The following is a 21,765-nucleotide window of genomic DNA, read 5'->3' on the forward strand; positions in this document are numbered from 1 at the left end:
CTCCGGTTTCCAATTCTTAATGCACCGACACTTCATTTCCATGTGGGGGCTTCTGGGTATTGTTTTACTGACTGCAAGTAGGAGCTTTGATTAGGTATGATTGTGTCTAATTTTGTCTTTGAATTAATACACGTAGTTCATTCATGCTACAGATGACAATCTTTTCCGACTCCTGTCCTGTTCTATTCAAGCAATGACACACTGCCCTCTTGTCGTCTCATTCCTGCTTTAGCACACAATACCCGAGTCAAAGAAACCAGCTGAGATTCTTGTCTTCCTTTGATACTGACCTAACACCTTCACTCACCTTACAATGAAACACATTTCTAAGCTACCTTCAACCATGAACCCTTCTCCGATGTGCCAAAAAAAAAAAAGAAAAACCCTGCAGACTTGCCTAGACAAAAATGGCATTGAAATCCGTTCATTCAAAAGTGAAATCATGAGGCTGGAAAATGTAATTATTTCTGATAGGGAAGAAAAAAATAAAAAGATAATAACAATATTAATTTTCAGTGTTTCTTGTCATCTCTAGCATTTAATTTAAGCATATTCACACATAACTGATAAATATAAAATGGGGAACTCAAGTGTAATTATACTGAAAGGTCACATTCTCAACTGCGGAGGCACTGCTGCAGCCGCCTGTTCAAAATCCTTCCACTGATGCCACACAAGCGAGTTAAAGAGGAGACAAAAATAATAATGAAAAAGGATGCCAGGCAGGCCATTTGGACACAGTCGATCGTTCTTTGGCTTTCAGATCATCTATTTAAAGAGAATGTTTCCCTTGCCTGTTGGGTTACTGATTAAGTTGGAACATATATCTGGATTTTAAAGAAATGCCTTGAATGATAGTGTTGGGGATCCTTGTGTTTAAATGTTGAATTTTAAAACATCAGAATAGAGATTCCTTTACGTCTTGTGCAGACCTAGCCTTGCCCACCCCCCACCCAAGGTTTTTCCAGTTTGTCTTTGTGTGGTCTTGAGTGTCTGAGTGCTCGTGTGTGACACGGCCATTTGTCTTTATTACAGAACTACTTTACACACTCCTCTTTCCTGTGGCATTTAATTTCTTACCAGTTTATTATATTTTGGTATGACTGTTTAATCACTCTTTATTACACAGTCTGTATTCATAATTGCTTGGCCCAAGTAATGTTATCACTAGAATATTCTCCTCTTCCTCATGCTGCTGCAGGGAATGGGGATTTTTGTTTTTGTTGTGAATAGGTTTGAAGGCATGTAACCACAATTGCTTTGTGTTGTTGCTGTTTATTTTAAATGATCTTATGCTGGCAACGTTTGTTTCCATGTGCATTTTGTTTCTGCCAAGTCAAAAAAACGTTGCAGAAACTTTATACCAAACATTGTTCAAATGGTTGTTTGAATAGTCTTATCTAATGTCCGTTGAATGTCACGCAGAATCTCATTGGTCCCTTTCCAGGATTTCAATTCCAAATAGATACATCAAGCACAGTTGCATTATTTTACAGTCTCCGATTTTGGCAGCACCAGGGAATCTTAGCCTGTGTAAACCAATCAAAGTATAACAAATGTGTGTTTGATTACTAAATAACAGGATATCAACACCTGCAGATGCCACACACAAATAGATTTGTTATATATGTGTACGAGTCTCATTTCACAATGTTATTTTGCAACGTTTGGAAAATGCCCTCTGGAATCGATTTCATTGGGGTCACAGCGTTGTGTTATCAATCTCTATCCTCAGTTGTTGCAGTATGGATTTGGGAATTTTGTTACCTGGGCTTCTACATTAATGTAAGACATTAATGCACAACACTTTTTATTTTCTATTAGTATTTTTTAAATATGTATCTGGCAGCCTTTTCCTATCAATAATAAAAATACTCATACATTTTACTGACAATGCGTCCTGTGTTACAGATTTGAATATCCATTATAAATAACAGCGTTTGCTTTTTCCAAAATCTGTGGGATTTTGTTTAGTTTTTTGGTGGATGGGGTCCCTGAGTTGCAGTCCTCGCTGTGACACATAAGAGCACACCAAAAAGTGATTTAAAACTGTACAGAAAAACTGTTTGTCTTCCTCTGTTTCTTAAAGAATAAGAGGAGGCTAGCTTTACAGATGCCAGCTGTTATGCCTGTGGAAACTGTCAGCTGCCAGAATGTGGAAGGAGCTGGCATATTGTCAGCCTTTTCACAGTTTCTTGTGAAAGTCAGGGCAGTAATGACTGTCAATTTGACAGTGTGGCAGCGCTACACGCAGAGTGCAGAGGAAGAGTTCTTGGGCAGGAAGAGAGTGACAGCTGCGTCTTACCTTCCGCCTGGACAAGGCTCTATGCTTCCCCAAATTAATGCACACTCAACCACATACTCCGCAAAGCAGTGCTTAGCAACGGTTACTCTCTCATACAGGACCGCCAATCTGCTTTAATCACAGTTTTTTCCGGTGGATACTTGGGTCTCACTGAAATGTGACGGGGATGTTAACAGCTGCGCTCCAGCACCGATGATTGGGGAGACGGTGGGAAACTTCCTGCATGGACTTCCATGCGGTCGTTAGCATGCGTATGATGGGCACGAATGACGAAGCAGAGTGGGTGGAACAGGAGCCGGAGAGCAGAGAGAGACTGTCTGACACAGTAGGGCACTGGTACTTGATGGGAAGTGTGTTTTTTTGGCACACATTTCCACTTCGCTGTTCATTCGGGTTTAAACTCAAACTCGCAAGCCTTTGATCTCTCTAAACAGATAACTGTCATCATGGTTCGTGGTTTATGACCATTCCCCCTCACCTGCCCCTGTTCCAAGTACAGTGTTACTGCGCTGAAGGTTTTTCAGGCTAACATTTTTTTTATTTTGTACATGTCATTGGATAACACCCTTTGGCTCATTTAGGACAGATAGAACATGGTAGGCAAAGGTTTTTACAAGTTACATACCATTTCAATGTTGTTCTTCATACAAAATTAGGTTGCCGTCCCTCCTTGCACAATCACCACCCTTTTACTTTACCATCAGAGCCCTAACATTCAAGAATATAGACCCACCTTCCTCAGCTGGTCAAATTAAGCACCTAATACAGGCTTTGTTCTTCTTTCTTTTATGTAGGCCTCAGTTTTCACAGATATTACTCTTTGCCTGTCTGTCTTGCCTGCTGAGAAATCATCAGTACTTTTTAGATGGACCCCCCATTGTTCCAGAAATTATAGCTAATAGGATTGCTTACAAATCCACGCATTTCCCAGCACAATTATTCACACTCTTCTTGGCAAATAAGCATGCCTGATTACATAACAACTTCCGCATCATTATTAATAGAAAATCCATATTAGCCCCCCTTCCAATCATGTCCTGTAAGGCCTGAATGCTTCTAGTTTGCAGTCCTCATGAGCTCTTAATTAGTTAATTGAACTAATTATTCACTTAAGTCAACAGCATAACCAATTTTTCATGTAAGTAGTTTTGCATAAAAGCACCAGGTGAAAAAGTGCTGGATTGTGGCCCTTTTAAAGAATTTTAAGAACGCTGCCACACAGTATTCAAAATTGTATTCATCCCAAATCAATACTGATTGGTGCATAGGTCCAGGGAGCACCTACAGCTCCAAGAAGTCCAAACAAGCATGATCTATGTCTCGTGAAAGCGGAAAGGAATGTCCTGACATGCAGCAAACAGCTCCACATATTCTCTATACCATTATATTCCAGACATAGATTGCATTAAAGTGGTGAAATTTGCATTGCCAGGAAGAGCTCTCCTTCATCTCAATCACTGCAAGATGAAATGTTCAGTGGAAATTGTGCCAGACACTTTTTCTGGGGGATGTTTTCTGGGGATCTAGCCAGGGTGGATGTGCTGTATTGGAGTGTGGCACATTTAATCACTACGCCACCCTGTTTGTCTTCCTACTAAATAGGCTCTTTGCATCTCAGAGGTTAGCTTTTTTTTTTTTAATCTTTTCCCCTTTTACTGGCTAGCAATACTTGGATAGGTTGAACACAGGAACTTCTGTTATGACATGGACATGATTTGGTGCTTAGGATGTGCTGTGGATGAGTTGTGATTAGAAAACCCCATTAACTCCCTTGAGTTGCAGGGACTCGAGTAAATTAGATTTGAATACAAAACAGAAGCAATAGGGCAAGTTTCTATTCTAGAATTTCTTAGCTATATTGCTTTATTTATCTGTGCAAGTCTTTGGGTTGTGTTTTGTAAACAGTCTTGTCTGTAAAAGGGACAATAATGAAAAAATCAGGACTGATTTAGTAAAAAACTGTATTTGCTCCCAGAATTACTACTTCTCCCAGCAGAATTATTATACAGGCCAACAATAATCAGCAGGGAAAAGTGACAACAATTTGGGAGGGCTTCCGTAATAAATGGTTACTTCCTAACGTTTTTACTATCATAATTAAATTGACCCCATATACAGTAATGGCCCACCAAACTAATTTGACATGCTGTGGAAGGGAAAATATGAACAGATGTTTAAAAATGTGACATAATTTTAATGTACAAATTCTCTGCTACATCTGTTAATGGTTCACCCAATCTGTCCCTGAATATTTGTTACCTAATTATCAAGAGGATTGAAGTCTATCATTTTCACTTCACCTCAGTTTCAGCGAATGCTTTTAGAATCAGATGTCATTCGCTTTAATTTGAAACTGTCCACTTTTTATCAGTAATAATATATTAACTGCAGTACTTATTCAAACAACAGCATGGCACGAGGAGAAACGTATTTTTACTAAGCAAAATCCCTCCGAGCATTTTATTTATGTTTAAGGATATTACGTTACAGATGTGGAAAGCACACATCTGAAAGTTGCGTTTCTTACAACTGTAACCTTTTTAATCTGCCGAGCATTCGTTCTTGGAGAGCTGTCTCTTCCGACGGCTGATATATCTGTGACAGGTGGAATTCATCAAAATGAAACAGGTTGTGCTCCAGAAAAGAAATTGTTCGCTATGACAACATTGTGCGAAGTGAAGGGGGGCAATGGATAAATTAATACGCTTATAATTTATAATGCACTTTAGCACTGTGGATGCCAAGCAATGTGTCTGTGTTTAATATACAGCAGATCATTACTGTTTTGACAGTTATCCCCATTAAAGGTGGACTAGATCAATAGGTAAAACATTAAAGGAAATCGGGCATTCTTTGCAGAAAACGCAGGGAGTGTTGCCTGCAGTGAGCCTGCAGACTGGTGTAATGGTCAGCTGTCAAGCGATCAGGCTGAACCCTCAGGTGATAGCAGGCACAGTGTAACTGGGAAGAACGTACTTTGTCCTCCCTCTGATCAATAATGGTCTTTTGGTAAAATCAGTCAGTTCTAGAACCTTTTTCTTTTTTTTTTAGCAAAGTAGAAAACACCCTGCAGTACTAAAGGATCAATGTTCTCTTAATTGAACTAGTGACTCATTTAATTAATCTGTAACTGACACGTACTCCCATGGTTTATACATTTGGTGACCCACAAAACAAACTATACTGAAGCTCTCCCGGACCACAGCTGGAGATCCCTGCCCTACTTGCCAGATGTTTTTACATCCCGAAGAGGCATATAATAAGAATATTTGTGCTCTTCAGACCCTTTCATGAGCTTTGGTAATTCATTGCTGCTGTATGGATGTATAAAAGCTAAAAAGGATCGTTTAATCAGTGAGCTGAAATGCAGGAACATCCTTAAACGTTAAGATGTATAGTTCATCTCTTCTTAATACAGTCCCAAACCAACTTACAACACACATATCTTTTTGACAAAGTGCATCTATAACAGCCTCATTATTTATCAAAGCATGCTACGCATCACAATAGAATTTCATAAAGACAGCACTTACATTCCAGATGGGGGAAAAATACAGATATTTATACAAATGAAATACATCCATCTATGCACAAAATTGCAAGCAGCCAGTCATTCAGAAATCTAAATCCTCATTCAAGCTTGGTGGAGTTCCCAATGCACAGTATATATCACTTTGAGTGTTTTTTTTTTTTCATCTGCTATTTGTAAATACCCTTTCTATCTCTACGCACTGCAAGCTAGTGACAAAATGTGAACAAGATGGATGGAGCTAGGGTTGGTTGTGTATAGATGAATAGATAGATGGATGAGCACTTGGGACAGATGGAGGGGAAAATAACGGTTTTGTATCTGAACTCGGGCCAAACCGTCTGACAGTCTACAGCCGAGCTGTTTAACTCGCATCATGGGGCCTTTTTGAGAAAGTGTGAAAGTCAAACTAAGTTTTTCATTACTTTGTGGGGGCTTCCATTCAACAAACGGTTAGCATGGGAGTCACATTCTCACATGCAAAAACCAAATCTATATTAAAAATGTTCTTAAATATTTTATGCAGATTTATAGCTGTGGTCTCACTTATAAATTGCAGGCTGTAAACTCTGTGCTTTCCACCACAGGCTTATTAATGTGGTTTTAAGAGAATTTGTATCCCTCAAACATAATGGGGAAAAAATCACTGGTTACATTAGTTTTAATAAAGCAGAGTCAGTGCAATTCCAGCTAAGTTAATTTAGAGGCCGCAGCAATAAATCACAAATATGCCGAATGACTGAATTACGAACATGCTTTGCAGGATCAGCAATTAAATAAGAAACAATATTTCCATGTATTTCTCTGGAATAATACAAGAATCGCATTAGAATACAACACTGGTGAAGAATTCAGAAAACTTGTCAAACTGAAGCTAATTTACAATGTTAAAACAATGTATTGCCGATGTCATGCCTTTAGTATTCTGCTTTGTACTTGCATGGGCCTGACGGATCTTGGTGAACTGAAGTTAGCTAGCAAAGTAATTTCTACTGTTGCTTGCGGAGGTTTTCTTATTATTATTATTATTATTTTTCTTTTTGCAAAGAGCTAGTTAGTGAAGGTTTTGTTTTAAAGATTCCTGCAGGCTACAGAGAGCACATTTTGTTTTTCCATGTTTCTTATTATGTTGTACTGCTGGAGAAAGAGAAACAACAATCATAATTAGTCCTTATCTAATTTCATTAGAGGTAACAACACATTTAAATCATTTCAGGAGTTGCTTTGATATCAGAAATGGGTGCTCTGTGTAGCCTACTGTGCTGAAAGGGACACTTGGAATAGAAGTCTCCATTTAAGAAGACATTGAATAATCAGTAAATAAGCATTTTTTTATGTTTTAGTGTTTTGCCCCCCGCAGTTGTAACTTCTCCAGTATGTTCCACTAACAGTTACATATTAGCACGATGGTTACATACAGAATACAGTGTGGCACTGATATAGTTGTACTACCAAGATGCCAAATGAGGGTCAGGAATTTAGTGAGGAAATTAAAGTACTCCGTGATTTGATGATTTTTCTCATTGTAAATATTTTTTTCTGTCTTCTTTAGTTTTATTATACACCTCAAAGTTAACAAAGGTGGTATTTGAAATGGAAATCCACATACTTGGACATGAAATGCTATATAACTGAAGACATATCGTGATATATGATCCTAGGTTTTGGAATTCATGCACATTGACTCATCTGTAGTTCTCCACAGCATAGGATGAAATATACATTTTAACCTTAACCACTGTGCTAAGTTAACACTAGTTTGCAAAAATGACACAGAGAAGGGGGAAGTCTCCCATAAAGCTTTCAGACTTCTAACCAAACCAATGACATGCTTGAACTGTGTTTTGCAACTGAACAAGACAATTGCAATTAACAGCTAAAGATCTCAGAGGAGGATGAGAGAGAAATCCATCTAAACCTGGACTGCCAAGCTTATGTAACCTCTCACATTTTCTCCTGATCCTCCTTACATTTTAGTCTTAACTATCTCTCTCTTACTAGCTAATCCCAAGCATCATTTATACACATAAACAGCATAGATCAAATCAGCTTTGCCCTACCCATGAATTGGTCATTACAAACCTCTCCCCAATTGTGGTTTAATGTAATGTCTGAATCCAGTGGCTACTGCTTAAAAATAAAAACACAACAGGATACAAGATGATGATTTGCAATAAGAACAAAGTTTTCCACAGAAAAACAACAGACATTCTTCAGCCGAACCTTCTCCTCCTCATTTGTTTTCTGCCATTCTACTATGCTAAATAAGTACCCCGACTTATTACTTACAACTAAACACTTTCAGTGATGCTTTACTTTTGGTCTTTGTGTTTAATTCAATAAGCAATGTAGCTTTGTAGTTAAATTGTTTCCCCTTTGTGGAATGCTGTCAAATTCAAGAATCCTAAATATGTTGGAACAAAGTCTGGTATGACTGTTTGTAGCAACAAATTGAATCCTTGCTTGTATTTCCTGAAGCTTACAAGAGTCATTGGTGCAGGGTATTACAGCGCACGGTAAACCCTTTAATCCAGACTTGAAGTGGAAAGACAGACAAGGGTGCAATGAAATAAACTGCAGGAGGGGTTCAAGAAAGAAAAGAAAGTGATTCGCTCAGTGTTACAGTCAAAGACAGAAGTATTCGCCCTCCTGCAGAAGCCAAAGACCAGAAAGAATGAGCAAATTTTGCCAAGCTTATAATTGTATGTGTAAGATAAAAATAAAGAAAAAGCCCTGCTAAAGGGTTAGGACTTGATATGAGGAAATAGGGTATAAGTAAAATGTATACACCCATACGTTACTCATTTGTACAGCATATGGTTTTTGTACTGTTACATTGATGTATTTTTGTTAAATCTATATACACCGTAGGCACGACAGTTTTCCCTGACATTGCACTTTCCTGCACATTAATATGCATAGTTTGTATAAGTGAGAATAAATTGGTTGGCTACATGTGTCCTTCTGCAGTTCCATTGAATTTACAAGGAGATGGTTTTTAGTTATGCATTTAAAGAGTTACTGACATCCTTCAACAGAGACTGTGCGTGTGCTTTGGAAATCAATGAATATTTTTGTTCCACCTGCCTGATTACAATGCGAGGTACCTCTGTGAAACCACTTAGACAACAGAATTAGCTCTTGGCCACACACCCTTTTTGAGAGTGCCGTATAATGCTCTTCCTGCCAATGCAGCACTTTTTCACCCTTTCTTCAGTTGACAGAAGCATCTTTAGTATTACCCACTGAGGAATTCCCTGCCTTATTCAGCCTTCACATAACCTTTTGTTAAAGCCATTTTCGTAAGATTACAGCTACTGTTATACCGATGTGGGGAAGAATACCTTTCTTTTAGTTTATTCAACTCTTTTGTGGATTCAATCTCCAACCATAGGCAGACTTATGATCTTCCAAACAAGCAAACACACTCACTAGGCTTAAAAACTGGCCCCTAAAGGCAGGGACACTCGGGTTTGTACACTCTGGACTTCCCGAAGGGAGTGATGTCACTGTAGCAAGCTTATTGTACACAATACTACCTCAAACACATTCTTAATATTAAGCTCTTAATAACCCTTCAGTAAGCATAAATAATCCTGCTATATTAAACAAGAACAAAAGCATTGTTTATTATACTTTCAATGTACAAATGCATGCAGTTGGGGCAGTTCATGAATAATAAATAACAAACCACACACACATTTTGGAAGTGGTGCGAAGAGACAACCACCTAGGCAAGTGTGGTCTTGGATATCATTTATCTTTATCACAAATATCCTTTATTCCACTGTGTCTCTGTGATGCTGAACTTTGACATCAGTGTGTTGTCATTTACCACTGTGTATCAAGCGCTTTCTGTAAATGGTACGTTTTGTCGTGCAACCCAGTAATCAATCCTAGAGGCTGCAGAATGGAGCGTTTTGGATTTGCTGGAGGTATACATATTGATCAATGCAAATGAACATATTTTGTGGAAAACTCTCTGTTTAGAAGTAGCCTGTGAGGGTACTGCCAGTTAAAGCACCATCTGTGGGCAATATACTGGAACACTTCTGTTTGTATGAGGCATTTTCTGGATCCCACTAATTCTGTTTAAAAAAAAGAGAGAGATTTTCTTTCGGCAAGTACAAACAGCTTTACATACGGTAACATTTATTGGAACTTCAAATAAGGTATTTGTACTGTAGCTCGAGTGAAAACTTTTTTTAGGAAAGTGTGTGCGTGTGTGTGTGTGGGGGGGGGGGGGGAACTTTTAAGCTGGCTCTAGTGAAAATAGTCCTTGGGCATACTTCTGAAAGATGTAAGAGCACAATTCCACTGAGGGTCCATAGGCCTACATACACAGATCTCTTTGAAGAAGAAAGTGTAACTAGAAGAGGCACTTTTAGAAGTTAGCTACGGGTTCCTTTCCCAAAGCAAAGGAGTACTAACATTTTGTTTTATAGTGGCTGAGGATGGGGACTGTTCATAAAGGACCTTTCAGAACATTTCACAATCCTTTTTATGATGATGATTTGTATTTTGTGTGTGTGTGTGTGTGTATGTGTGTGTTTGTTTATTTTCATTTTATTTCATTAGTAGCCCTCCGCTTTTGAGAAGGTTGACTTGGTGAAGTCTCCCGTGCCCGTGCGGATTGCGTTTTCAGTTCATTCAAATCTCAATATCAGAAACACAACAGAGCCCTTACTGGGGGGGGGGGCGGGGAATGGAAAAATGAAAGTGAAAGAAAAACAAATGTATTCTGACAGTATCAGAGACAAATCAAGCCATTTCGCGAATAGATTGTCATGTACGAGCACGAGAACGATCTTCTCTTACGTAATAAGACTGAGCAGCATCGGGTTGTGTCTGGCCTTATTTGTGCTTGCCTGTGTGTATCACGTACACAACAAGCTGTTTCATTTTCAATTACGTCTGATACTTTTTCGTAAGTAAACACCGACACAATCCCCATGCGTGGAAATCAGTCAGTCGTGTGCATGCAAAGTAATCAGCAACACTCATACAGACAGAGACAGAGAGTGTTTAATTCCTTTTGTAATGTGATGTGATGAAAATACACAAAGTTTTTTTTTAGTTGTGTGGCAGATGTTACTCTCTGTATGTTAGCAGTGCTGCTTCATTGTTTGACCAAGGGAAGAAGGCTGAGATGCATTTTTGGTGGTGGTGTATTTCGCACTGACCTTTATTCCAGATATTTGTCTAAGTCCTCTCTTACCAACTAGTCAACCCTCTTGCACTGACATGAGGGCATACCTTCCTCGCCTCATCACAGTCAGATGTTGTTGATGTGTGATAGTTCCTTGTATTCTGAGATGTGTCAAGGAGGTACCTTTCTTTTCCCTTGATGACAAAAACTCGACTAGACTTCACGCTCAGTGCATTTCACAAGGCAGCTTGATTGGACAAAGGAACAGTCGGGAGGTAGGAAATAAAAGACTTCCAGATTTTGCGGTCATGCCAGTGTCAGCATGATACTGACCTAAATGAGCTATAATTTCTGCCAGGGAGAATCAACAGGCAGATTAACTTAAAAGGGGCAAATGTTTTTCCTGCTTTCTTTGTTGTGAGTCATGCAGACAACAACAGGTAAAAAAGAAATATATACAGTTGGCAAAAAATATATATAAACCACACACAAGAAACTTTGAAGATGCTTTTCAGAATGTAAAGTGCAGCACATCACAAACGGATGACTAACGAACTGCTGGCTTATCGCTCCTGAATGGTGAGAAGACTCATTAATTTTTCACAAGACCTTTCGAATAGGTGGCTCAATGGGATTCCTTCACTTCTACACATTGCACTGCCTGTCAGAGCTCAGAGGATAGCTTCATTTGGTAGCCTTGTCATTTTTCCTTTTTTTGTAGTCGTTTTTTTTGTTGTTATGTACATGTTTGTGTGCCAGGAGGAGGAGAGGGAAAAAAGGAATTTGCTGGTGATCTTTTCGAAAGGTCATAATACAATCCCTGTAGGACCGCAAAGAGAATTGTGGAAGATGTGAGGGAAAATACAACATGAATAATATATTTCAGGCTTTACTTTTGCTTGTGGAGTTTCTCTGTCTGGGTTTTGCACATTTGGTGTGAAACAAAATATACAGATGCTTCTATTAAAAAGGGCTCCTTAATTAGAAACAAATTAATTTAATTAAACTCTCTAATATATCAGTTATGCACTCTGCTTGACGACTGTTGTGTCTTGAGCCTTCCCCAATCCCAAGACTCAGTAGGGTGGACTGGTAAACTGCTTTAATTAGTTGTAAATGTAATTTAACAAACACTACAATTGTCTATTTATATATCTGTGTATACAAAATCCCATTTACAGTATATGCATCAAAATTTCAACAAAATTTAGATCAAACTGCATTAAATTGCAGACATTTTAGAAATAAAACTCAAATCTGCAGAGGGGAAAACTGTCAAAACACATGTTCACAGAAATCTTTCACATTGATAGTGAGTATCAATGGGATGAAAAAAACGTAAAAACATGGTACTTTACAGTAGCACCAGGCTTTTTTGGGGGGGCGGGGGTGTGTTTTTGCATTTTGCTTTATAGCAAACACTGCAATACCAACAACATATTTGAATCTCTCTTGAAAATACAGTGAGATGCCCAGCATATTGTAAATATTGAGATAGGGAACACTATTTGCTATGAAACGCAAAGCAAAGCCTGACAGGAAGAGTGTTTAAGACATAGCTAATCATCCCCATACAGAGTGTTGCTTATCTTGGATGGACTGTGGTGTTTTAATGGACGTTGCTTTTCTTATCTGCAGGTTCAACTGATACACTACAACCATGAGCTATATACAAACTACACAGACGCAGCCAAAAGTCCAAATGGATTGGTGATAGTTTCTATATTTATGAAGGTAAGAATACCATTTCTTTTTAAAGATCTCAGCATGGTGTGAAACAGCTGTAATTGACTTAAATGCACAACTAGGATCTTATTTGTTTTTTAAATGAGCCAGAACGCAGATATTTACAAATGTATTTGTGTTTTTGCTTACCATAGAACATGTAATTGAATTGCCATGAGTTATGGCCAGAGTCTCAGTTCTGGTCCTGCAGGGCCTCAGTCTAGTAATTTGCTGTTGTCTCTTTAAACCGTCAGTGCTTTAGAACCCGAGGAAAGGGTTAAATTGGTTCAGCAAAGAAAAATAATTATGTAATCACTCAGCCAGGACAAGAACCAGGAGACCCTGCAGCTTGCAATGACTGGATCCCAGTGTTATGGTATATTAGAACTGCGATAAATAACATCAACAGTAACTATGATTAACTTCGCCCGCAACCTAATAGCAGGAAGCTTTGAGATTTTTTTTAGATTAATATTATCATTCTCAAGTGTGCAAAAGACTGACATGTATTAGTCTAAAGTGTATGGAAGGCAGGATTCACTGTTTTTAGCAGGAAAAATTAAATTACCCCAGTGACAATTAGCAGTGCAATTATAGACACTAGAGTAGTAGAAGGCAATCTTAGGCCTGGCATTGCTGAAGAGATAAAAGGTCAATTTCCTATTTTTATAACTTAGCTTTTAGCAAACACCTGCTAAAATCAAGTTCTTATTTTTTCCTGTTTGTAAAGCTTTAGACATGTTTGGACTAATTGCCCCCTTGTCATTCATTTCTATTAACTTTCCCCATGTCTCTTTGAAAAAACCTAAATCAAGTGGTGCTCATTTTTAATTTTATTCTAACCTCCCTTGCCCATTGGGGAGGCCTTGATTAAAAGCATTCTTCACTTGGTTTCCTTTTGGGCATTTTAGTGGTTGCACAGAGATGGGTCTTTTGGGCAGCATTGGACTTTTAGCTTGACTAATGATTAATTGCATGTTTTAACAGAATGTCAATGGTTCTCAAATATACACTGCAGTGTTAAAGACCTGGTTCTTTTGCCTGTATAAATGGCCATTAGTGAACTCTAGATTAAACCATTATTGAAGATTCTTCTTGATTTGTAAGTTAACTGTTTGGTACTCAAACAATGCTAGCGTGAAAGGCATACATAATCAAATAACATTACTTAATTACTCTTCTTTTAAGCTGTCTTGGTTTATGTGTTATTCTTCTCTTCCTCTAGATATCCGAATCATCAAATCCATTCCTAAATCGAATGCTAAACAGAGACACCATTACAAGAATAACGTACAAAAGTAAGTTTGCCTGCCACAGTGCTGAACAAATGAAAACCAGTCGGTGTGATGCATTTTTGAATTAATGTTTTTGGGGATGGGGGGGATGCTGTCAGCATTTGGTGCATTCCTAATCATCCATTAAATTAGAAATGTACCGCCGCTACCTGTTGCTACCACTACATTCACACGGGCAATTCATTTTCACAGCGTTATGTGTAGCAGCTTGAGGCGTCTTCTTGTGTAAGAGTTACACTTGTTGTCAGCGAAATAAATAAATGATAAGGAATATATGTTGCTCACTTACAAAGTTTGAATGGTATGGCTCATTCTATGTATTACAGATTTCCTTACATCCTATACAGGTGCTAAAAACTTTACTTTCTGTCAAAGTTGGCCTCATGCTAGAGCTTATTCTTGTAATTAGTGAGATTTAAAACATCTTGAATTTGATTGCATGGTAAAGGCAGAAGGTACCTGCTTTCTGTCTACCTGGTTTCCTTTGTTTGCTTTTCCTCACTTCCCCACTGTCGAGGCAAGGAGCTATTTGAGAATGGAAGACGTTTTATACAAAATACAAAGGCGCTATATATAAATGGAAAAAAACTCAAGCAACTGCAGGAGACAAAATAAAAAGTCAAATTCCTTGTACACATTTTAGCACAGTAAAACATACAAGATATACCCAACTTTTCCATTCCATGAACCCGTCACAGAGTCATGCCTATTTTCCTTTGGAAATCTATATAGTGATATATATGTTACACCACAAGGTATAACAGGTGTGCTGTGACTGTGACCTGAGCTAAACTGTGCTGGAGACAGTGTGTCCAGAAGTGTTTGCCCAAAGGGAGATGTCCTCTTCAAAGAGATCCTGCCGAGACGCCACCTGCAGGTTACTAACAGACATTCAGCACTTTCATCCTTGTCAGGTCTATCGCAGTAGCCAATCGCAAATCACAGACAGGAGACGCAAACTTGTGGAGACAGCTTGCCAGGGTGGTTAAATGGAATGGGCAGGGCAGATTTGGTTTAAAAAAATGTTAATGAAAGAATATGTTGTCTGGGCTTTTGTAGTCAGCTTTACCCCCCACCCTCTTGCTCCATCCTCTGTCTCTCCCCTCCCTTGTTTCTCTCTCCCAAATAAAGTACCGACTCAAGCAAAATGCTTTGATAAGTCTAGAGCTCTATAACCAGGGGAGCTTTTCTGGTGTGTGAAATTTGAGAAAAGAGCCCCATAATTGAATTAACAGGAACAACTGACTTGACCTCTCGGAGCAGCAGCAGATTTCAGGCCCGTTGCCAGAAACTTGTAACTCGCCCAGCGTGAGGCCTTCCACAGACAAGCCACAGGAGAAATAAAGAGCTTCACTCCTGACAGCTGTCAGAAGCCAGCCTTAGATGAGGCCTGAAACCTCATCTCAGCCTGCTTAATGTTGTTAGCATAAAGTATATATGTATTTTTAAACCCTATCCAAACAGAATTATTTATATGCTATAGCTATCAAAGAGCATTGCCATCTGCATGAAATACCCAGATTATGCTCTAGAAACATAATTTAGGTTCCATTCTTCTACGGAGAAATAATAATAAAATCAAATAACAAATCACACACGTATAAAAGAAGAAATAACTGGCTAGACTTGAGCTTTAGTGCGTTGCTGTCACTGCTAAATGCTAAATGTGACTATTGTTCGTGTCTTGTCTGTCATAAAGTGAGAATGTGGATAATGGTGTTCTTGTTATAATAATGAAATATTTGCTCTTGATTTGTTACCCACTGATCAACAAGGACGTGAAATTATTTGTAAGAGTTCCTCCTGGCATGGTAATGTGTACCAGGGAGAAATATGACATATTAAAATGAGAAAATGCATCTAGGGCATATGTTTAATGAACAGGAGTGTAATTCATTTTGTATGTAATTGTCCATAGTACAAGAGGGACTGTGATATATTGGGAAGGAACAATGGAGTATGAAATTGACATTTTATACAAAATTTGTATCATTACTTTTTAAAGGTCCACACAGATTGATTTTTATTTCCTTTTTCTTTTTTCTTTCTTTTTTTTGACAGGTGGGGGGTGGTGGGTATACCCATGGTCTCAGTTCATCCAAAATGCAGTTATTCCCTATCAAAATCACAATAAAAACATCTTGCTGCTTCCTCTGTATTTAGTGACCCCTCGTCAACAATTAGAACCCATTTCCTCACATTACCAATACATTTACAATTTACATTTCCTAATTTTTATACCCCACCCTTATTTTTCCACCTGCTTGCCCCTATATTGCCAGAGAGAGAGAGAAATGTTATACTGGATTAGATTAGATTTGTCAGTTTCTTCTTGTGATGCTTCAGTCGGGAAAAAAAAAATGTTGTTCTGTGGAAGTTGGGTCCATCCTGGTCATTTAAGGTCCCTGCCTCAACCTCCAACCTACTGGACAATTGTAAACCTTCTCCTGGGAGCTCCTGACCAATCAGTCACTTGCATGGTCTGATTAGAACCAATCATTTTACAGGACCCTCACTTCACTCCAATCTGATTAATCCTGCATATTTGTTCCATCACAAATAACCTTGAAATGAACATTCCATTTCCAATTAATATTTAATAAAACTCTATGGAAATAATGACTTGCCTCCCAAAGTGTGTTCTCAGATTTAAAACATTGCCATTATAAAGCCTTTTAAATGCCTAGCCTTTTCTCTTCTGACATTCAATTTCACCACCTCTTTGTACAAGTATCAGCGCTTCCGTTAAATTTAAATGGATTGTTCACACTGGACCTTTTGGTGACTCAGAAATAAGGAGTCTCATTGTCAATTTTCGGATATAAAAACTGTATTAGGGTATTTGTTTTGTTTTTTAAAGATCGATATTTCCTTCCTGTTTTGATAGTTAGAAGAAGAATGGGGAGAATTTGTGTTCATTTATCGGAGTTTCATTATAAGCATATTCAGTCAATGACAAACATTGTTCACTGTCATGTATCAGCATTGAAAAATAAGGAATGTGCGGTCTTATATCAGCTGAAATCATATTGTCATAGCCATAGTAAAATCTTCACTATTAACACTATCGTTCATTTTCCATTATTTCCTTTCTCTGCAGATGATGCGTATTTGCTTCAGGGGCTAAATATAGAAGAGTTATATCCAGAAACCTCTAGTTTTATCACCTACGATGGATCAATGACTATCCCGCCTTGCTTTGAAACTGCGACATGGATCCTCATGAACAAGCCAGTGTATGTAACTCGGATGCAGGTAAGGTAATTCTTTCTCTCTATTTAGCTACAACAAAATCTCTCCTGAAGGCAGGAAGCATTACTTACACCGCCACGCCAAGCAGGCTTCAGAATTTAGGCCGAGAAAGATTTTGTAATTCCAGAACCAAATGACAATTCCCAACGTAAGATGCAGGCAGTAAATACGCAAAGGCTTAAAAAGAGTGGTTAACCCTAGGATGCAGCCATCAAAAACATGGTGTCCAGCCCTGATCTGGGTGAGCTTCAGCTGAACAGGTTTCCTCAATGGTCAGTTTATTGTACGGCAACGTCGTTAGCCGGTAAACTTAAGCCACTGTTTCGGTCATTTGAATATCTTTTGGAACAAACGCCCAAATGCTTCTCAGTCCTCAAGGAGCAGAGTTCCCTTAACTCCACGACGGATTTGCGTAATCAATGAGTAACTACAGTCTGTTCCCAGTCTGTGAGATTCCTGAGTTAATGGTGACCTTTAAAACTACCCCGGATTATAAACTAGGATGGACACTGCTGATCAGTCTGTTCAAACAATAGAGATAAAGCAATCCGATTATTGTTATTAAACGGTAAAGGAATAGAGAGGGGGGAATAGGAATGTTTCTATGTTTCTACAAAATCCTGGAGCCAAGGTCACATTCTAGGGTTAATGATTGCTCTTGATTGTGTGCTTATTTCTGTTGGTTTGCTTGTTTGTCTGTCTATTTAGGAATGTAGTGGTGCAGATCATTGTCACAGAAGCGCAAATATGGTTTACCTTTTACTTTATAGATCTCCCAGTTTTCAGTTAACACACAAAAAAAAAAAGGAATACTAATAACAACAATAACACTAACGGCCACAAACAGACGCCAGAGCTAACTTGCATGGAACTCTGGGAGTGATTGTCAATACCACCCACAAGCACTGTTTGCATTGTTGGCATTTTTCCAAAGCCCCCTGTAGTCAAAATCAGTAACCATCCAGCGGTGGAGTAGGTTGAGCTCCCTTCCCTACTGGGCTTTCATTAGAACATCCGCCGCTGCACTAATGAGGCACGACTGCCCAGAGCAGCAGGGTTCAGCAGCAGCATTGCACCCCAAAGCCACACAGTTAACTATAAAACCACCATCGTCTTCAAAAAAACAACAGCAACAATAAAAGAGAATGCGATCAGAGCAGCCGACCTGATTACAAACTTTTTTTAAGAAGCATGCTTGCGTTATTTACTGCTGTATCTCCCTTGTGTTTAAATCCCTTTCCTGACCTATTTCAGTGATATACTTCCCAGGCACCATGGTCTCTTTCATAGGTAATATTTCCAGAAGGCAAAACGAACCCGGTGTGCATCTATTCTAAGGGAAGTTTTCATTAGGAATGCAGCAATTGGTTTGCCTAGAAGGACGGTGAATTCTGCCAGGTGTATTTTAAGTGTCAAGCCAAAAGCAGGAGATTAAAATCTGGGGCAGGCATTGAAATTGGCAGTAAGCACTGTTGGAATGGCAAAGCAGGTGGTATAGGGAAAGGCAATTACACGTTGGTGCCAAAATGAAGCAAGGTGGCATTATGAAGGGGAGACAACTATATCATAGCTCTGATTTCTCCTTTGCTGAGCCGTTGCTTTGATGCATCTCGGAGGTTGTTCTCTGGGACTAGCCCATCATGTTTTCTCCAGTTCTCCAGTGTCTAGCCTTTAATCCCCTTTCGCGGCTCCTTTTTCCACTCGGTGTGATGGCAGATGCATTCCTTGCGGCTGCTGAGTCAGAATCAGCCGTCACAGATCTTCCTGAGTATGAGCGACAACGTGCGGCCGGCACAGCCCCTGAACAACCGCTGTATTCGGACCAACATCAACTTCAGCGTGCAGGGCAAGGACTGCCCCAACAACAGGGCACAGAAGCTACAGTACCGAGGTCAGTGTCCGCCCCTGGTCGTCTCCCTCACGTCGCCCTTTGACCTCTCAAGGGTCCCTTGGATTTAACAGTCTTTTATCTTTCAAGACGTTTCCATATATTTTTAGTTTTGTTTCATAGAATTAATAATATGCATAAGAGGGGGCCAAACTTTGCACCCAATAGTGTGTTTTTAGAAACTATAAATGGCTAGCTTAGGAGGGGGGGAGAGAGAGAGAGAGAGAGAGAGAGATGAAGGGAAGTCAGTAGCAACAACTGCTAAAATTGTAAACATATTAAACTAGCTGGAATACACAACACAACCAGCATTATTAAAAGCAAGAGAGTAGGGCTAGAATTAACAGGGGACCAGGTTTTAGGGCCAAGTTAATGTCACCATTGCTTGGAGAAACTCCTTTCGGTTTGGCTTTTCATTGGTGCAGATTTTAATGAATGAAGTACAGCTGTTTAATTTTCAACAATTGTAGACATATGACAAAAGATTCAAACCTCTTTCATTTGTTTTTCTGTTAATAATCGGGGGTGGCTCTAAAATAGCTTGTAAAAGGCTTGAGCAACAAGTAATGGCCTCCTGTGAGTTTCAGTAGTGCAGCTTCACAGCAGTTCTGTCACAGCAAGCAAACTCTTTTTTGCTTTTCTATAATTCCTATTACTCACCTCCGTCAAATCCTTTATGTGTAACTTTGGCCTCGACCACTTTGACCTTCCCGCCAATTACAAATTACATACGTACCCTATCGTCGTTTACTTTAATTTCAGACACCACTTTCTTCTACTTATAAATTAAAACACACTAGAAAGCAAGTTTGTAATTTGTGAGTAGATTAAACTTGTTGTGGTCTTGCCCTTTGTCTTAATTCTCCTACAACAACAAATGTTATTACTTATATTTCAGTAGCTGTATTGCTGAAAATCCCCATTTTCTATGTTCCCAAAGTCTTTTCAGTGTCCAGATGAATCAGTACACAAGTTGGTTACAATTTCCTTTTGTCTGTTACAGCCAATATATCTCCCCAGCAGCTGCACAAAATGCTGTTAAATTCACCCAGCAGCATAGATACATAAAGGTCAAGAGGTAACTGCTATTTTTCTTTTTCAGGATGATTTCTAGTGTTAATGTTATGCTAATTGCTAAATTGTTAATATTTTGTGCAGCAGTTGTAGAGATATTCCATCTTAGACAGATTCAATTATACATTAATAGTTTTTTTAAAGGGGAAGTTCTAGCAAAATACATTTTTGTCTGTTTTTTTTTATTATTAATGTAAAATACTTTTTCAAATTTTGAATATATCCTCTCACTCGTTGGATTTCCACAGAACACATTGTAAAGCTTTGAATTGATACATATTTGCACAGACCAAGTTAGCAACCACGGTATCTTCATATTACTGCTAATACTCTTCCTGAAATGCGTCCTGACCAGATTCTTTTGGTGTTTTGTTTCTTTCAGTGAATGAATGGCTTCTAAAATAGACACCATAGGATGAACAGTATTTGCCAGTATTAACAAAACAAAGAAAACAAAACAAAACCCTCCTTCTCACAAGATCAAGATTGCATCTATCACTTTTTTCCGATGGACTTCATGTCATTGTACAAACAAAGTGAAACAGCTAATTAATTTACAAAAATAGATAAGTGATATGTGACTTTGCTCACAGAGCATAGAGACCTTTATTTCATATTTCAAGTACACTTGAAGAACTACTCAGATACAGACACATCTATTAAACTTTTGATACCTAAAGTTTTGAAGAGAAAACAAAAATATTGAAAAAAAAGCAGCAAAGAAAAAAAGCAAACAAAACTGTTGGAGCGTTTTATTTGGTTGCCTCATCGCCAGTGGAAGATAGACAAAAAAAGAAAAACAAAAGACTTTTTAGCCTTTGTATATACGGACACCTTGCTACATATAAATCAGAACAACATGACTGTGAAATTGTGTTTCGGGAGCTAAGTGGTGCTTTGAAAACTCATCACAACATTCTCCTCATAGGACTGAAAAGGCATGCAGACCATAAGGATACAGGAACAATCATGCATCAACTTATTAAAAGAATTATGTCAAAAAAGGATAATGTCTGCGTGCAAATGAGTGTTTGGCCTTGTAAATATTATTAATACTGCTGTGGGAAAAAAAAAAAAAGTAAACAAAAAAAATTACTAATACAGTTAATGATGAGAGTTAAGTATTTTCCGCTTGGCGCACTTTGACATTTGGAAAGACATTTTGAGCTGATGCCTTTTTCTTTCTGTTTTATTGTTTACAATGGTCATACACTGTGTTTGGTTAATGTTAACAGCCCAATAAATGTGTTTGGAAAGTTAATTTAGTAAATATGCCTGACTCTGTCTTTCTAGCATTAATGTTGGCCTGTTCTCTTTTTGTTCTCTCACACATTGCACATTTTTTAATCTGTTTTTGTTTAGTCTTTTTATCACTGTGAAGCAGTGCTTTGTAAGGTCAAAAGTGTCACTTTACTCTTCTTTGTAGAACGCCGAAGAACACATTTTAGCTGACTGAGGCGACTTAATAGTTTCTGTCGATGGCTGGGGACGAAGTCCAGACTTATGAGCTGTAATGAAGTTACTATCTGCAGAGTGTGGGGTTAATAA

General features: G+C 38.5%; 1 protein-coding gene across 3 annotated transcripts in view; it reads left to right on the forward strand.

Moving 5' to 3' along the window:
• ca10a (carbonic anhydrase Xa) overlaps nucleotides 1-21,316 on the forward strand; it is a 200,908-nt gene extending 179,592 nt beyond the window's left edge. For 2 of the 3 annotated variants that reach the window (XM_066704769.1, XM_066704768.1), the window contains 6 exons: nucleotides 12,622-12,717; nucleotides 13,934-14,006; nucleotides 17,104-17,258; nucleotides 18,972-19,146; nucleotides 20,147-20,221; nucleotides 20,600-21,316. In XM_066704769.1, the coding sequence (XP_066560866.1) occupies nucleotides 12,622-12,717; nucleotides 13,934-14,006; nucleotides 17,104-17,258; nucleotides 18,972-19,146; nucleotides 20,147-20,211 (564 nt within the window). In that variant the 3' untranslated portion in view covers nucleotides 20,212-20,221; nucleotides 20,600-21,316. The remainder of the gene's footprint in view (nucleotides 1-12,621; nucleotides 12,718-13,933; nucleotides 14,007-17,103; nucleotides 17,259-18,971; nucleotides 19,147-20,146; nucleotides 20,222-20,599) is intronic. The other variant, XM_066704770.1, reaches the window with a different exon arrangement.
• The last annotated feature ends 449 nt before the right edge of the window (nucleotides 21,317-21,765 follow it).

Source organism: Amia ocellicauda, chromosome 5 (genome assembly GCF_036373705.1).
Source record: "Amia ocellicauda isolate fAmiCal2 chromosome 5, fAmiCal2.hap1, whole genome shotgun sequence".
NCBI classification, from domain to species: Eukaryota; Metazoa; Chordata; class Actinopteri; order Amiiformes; family Amiidae; genus Amia; species Amia ocellicauda.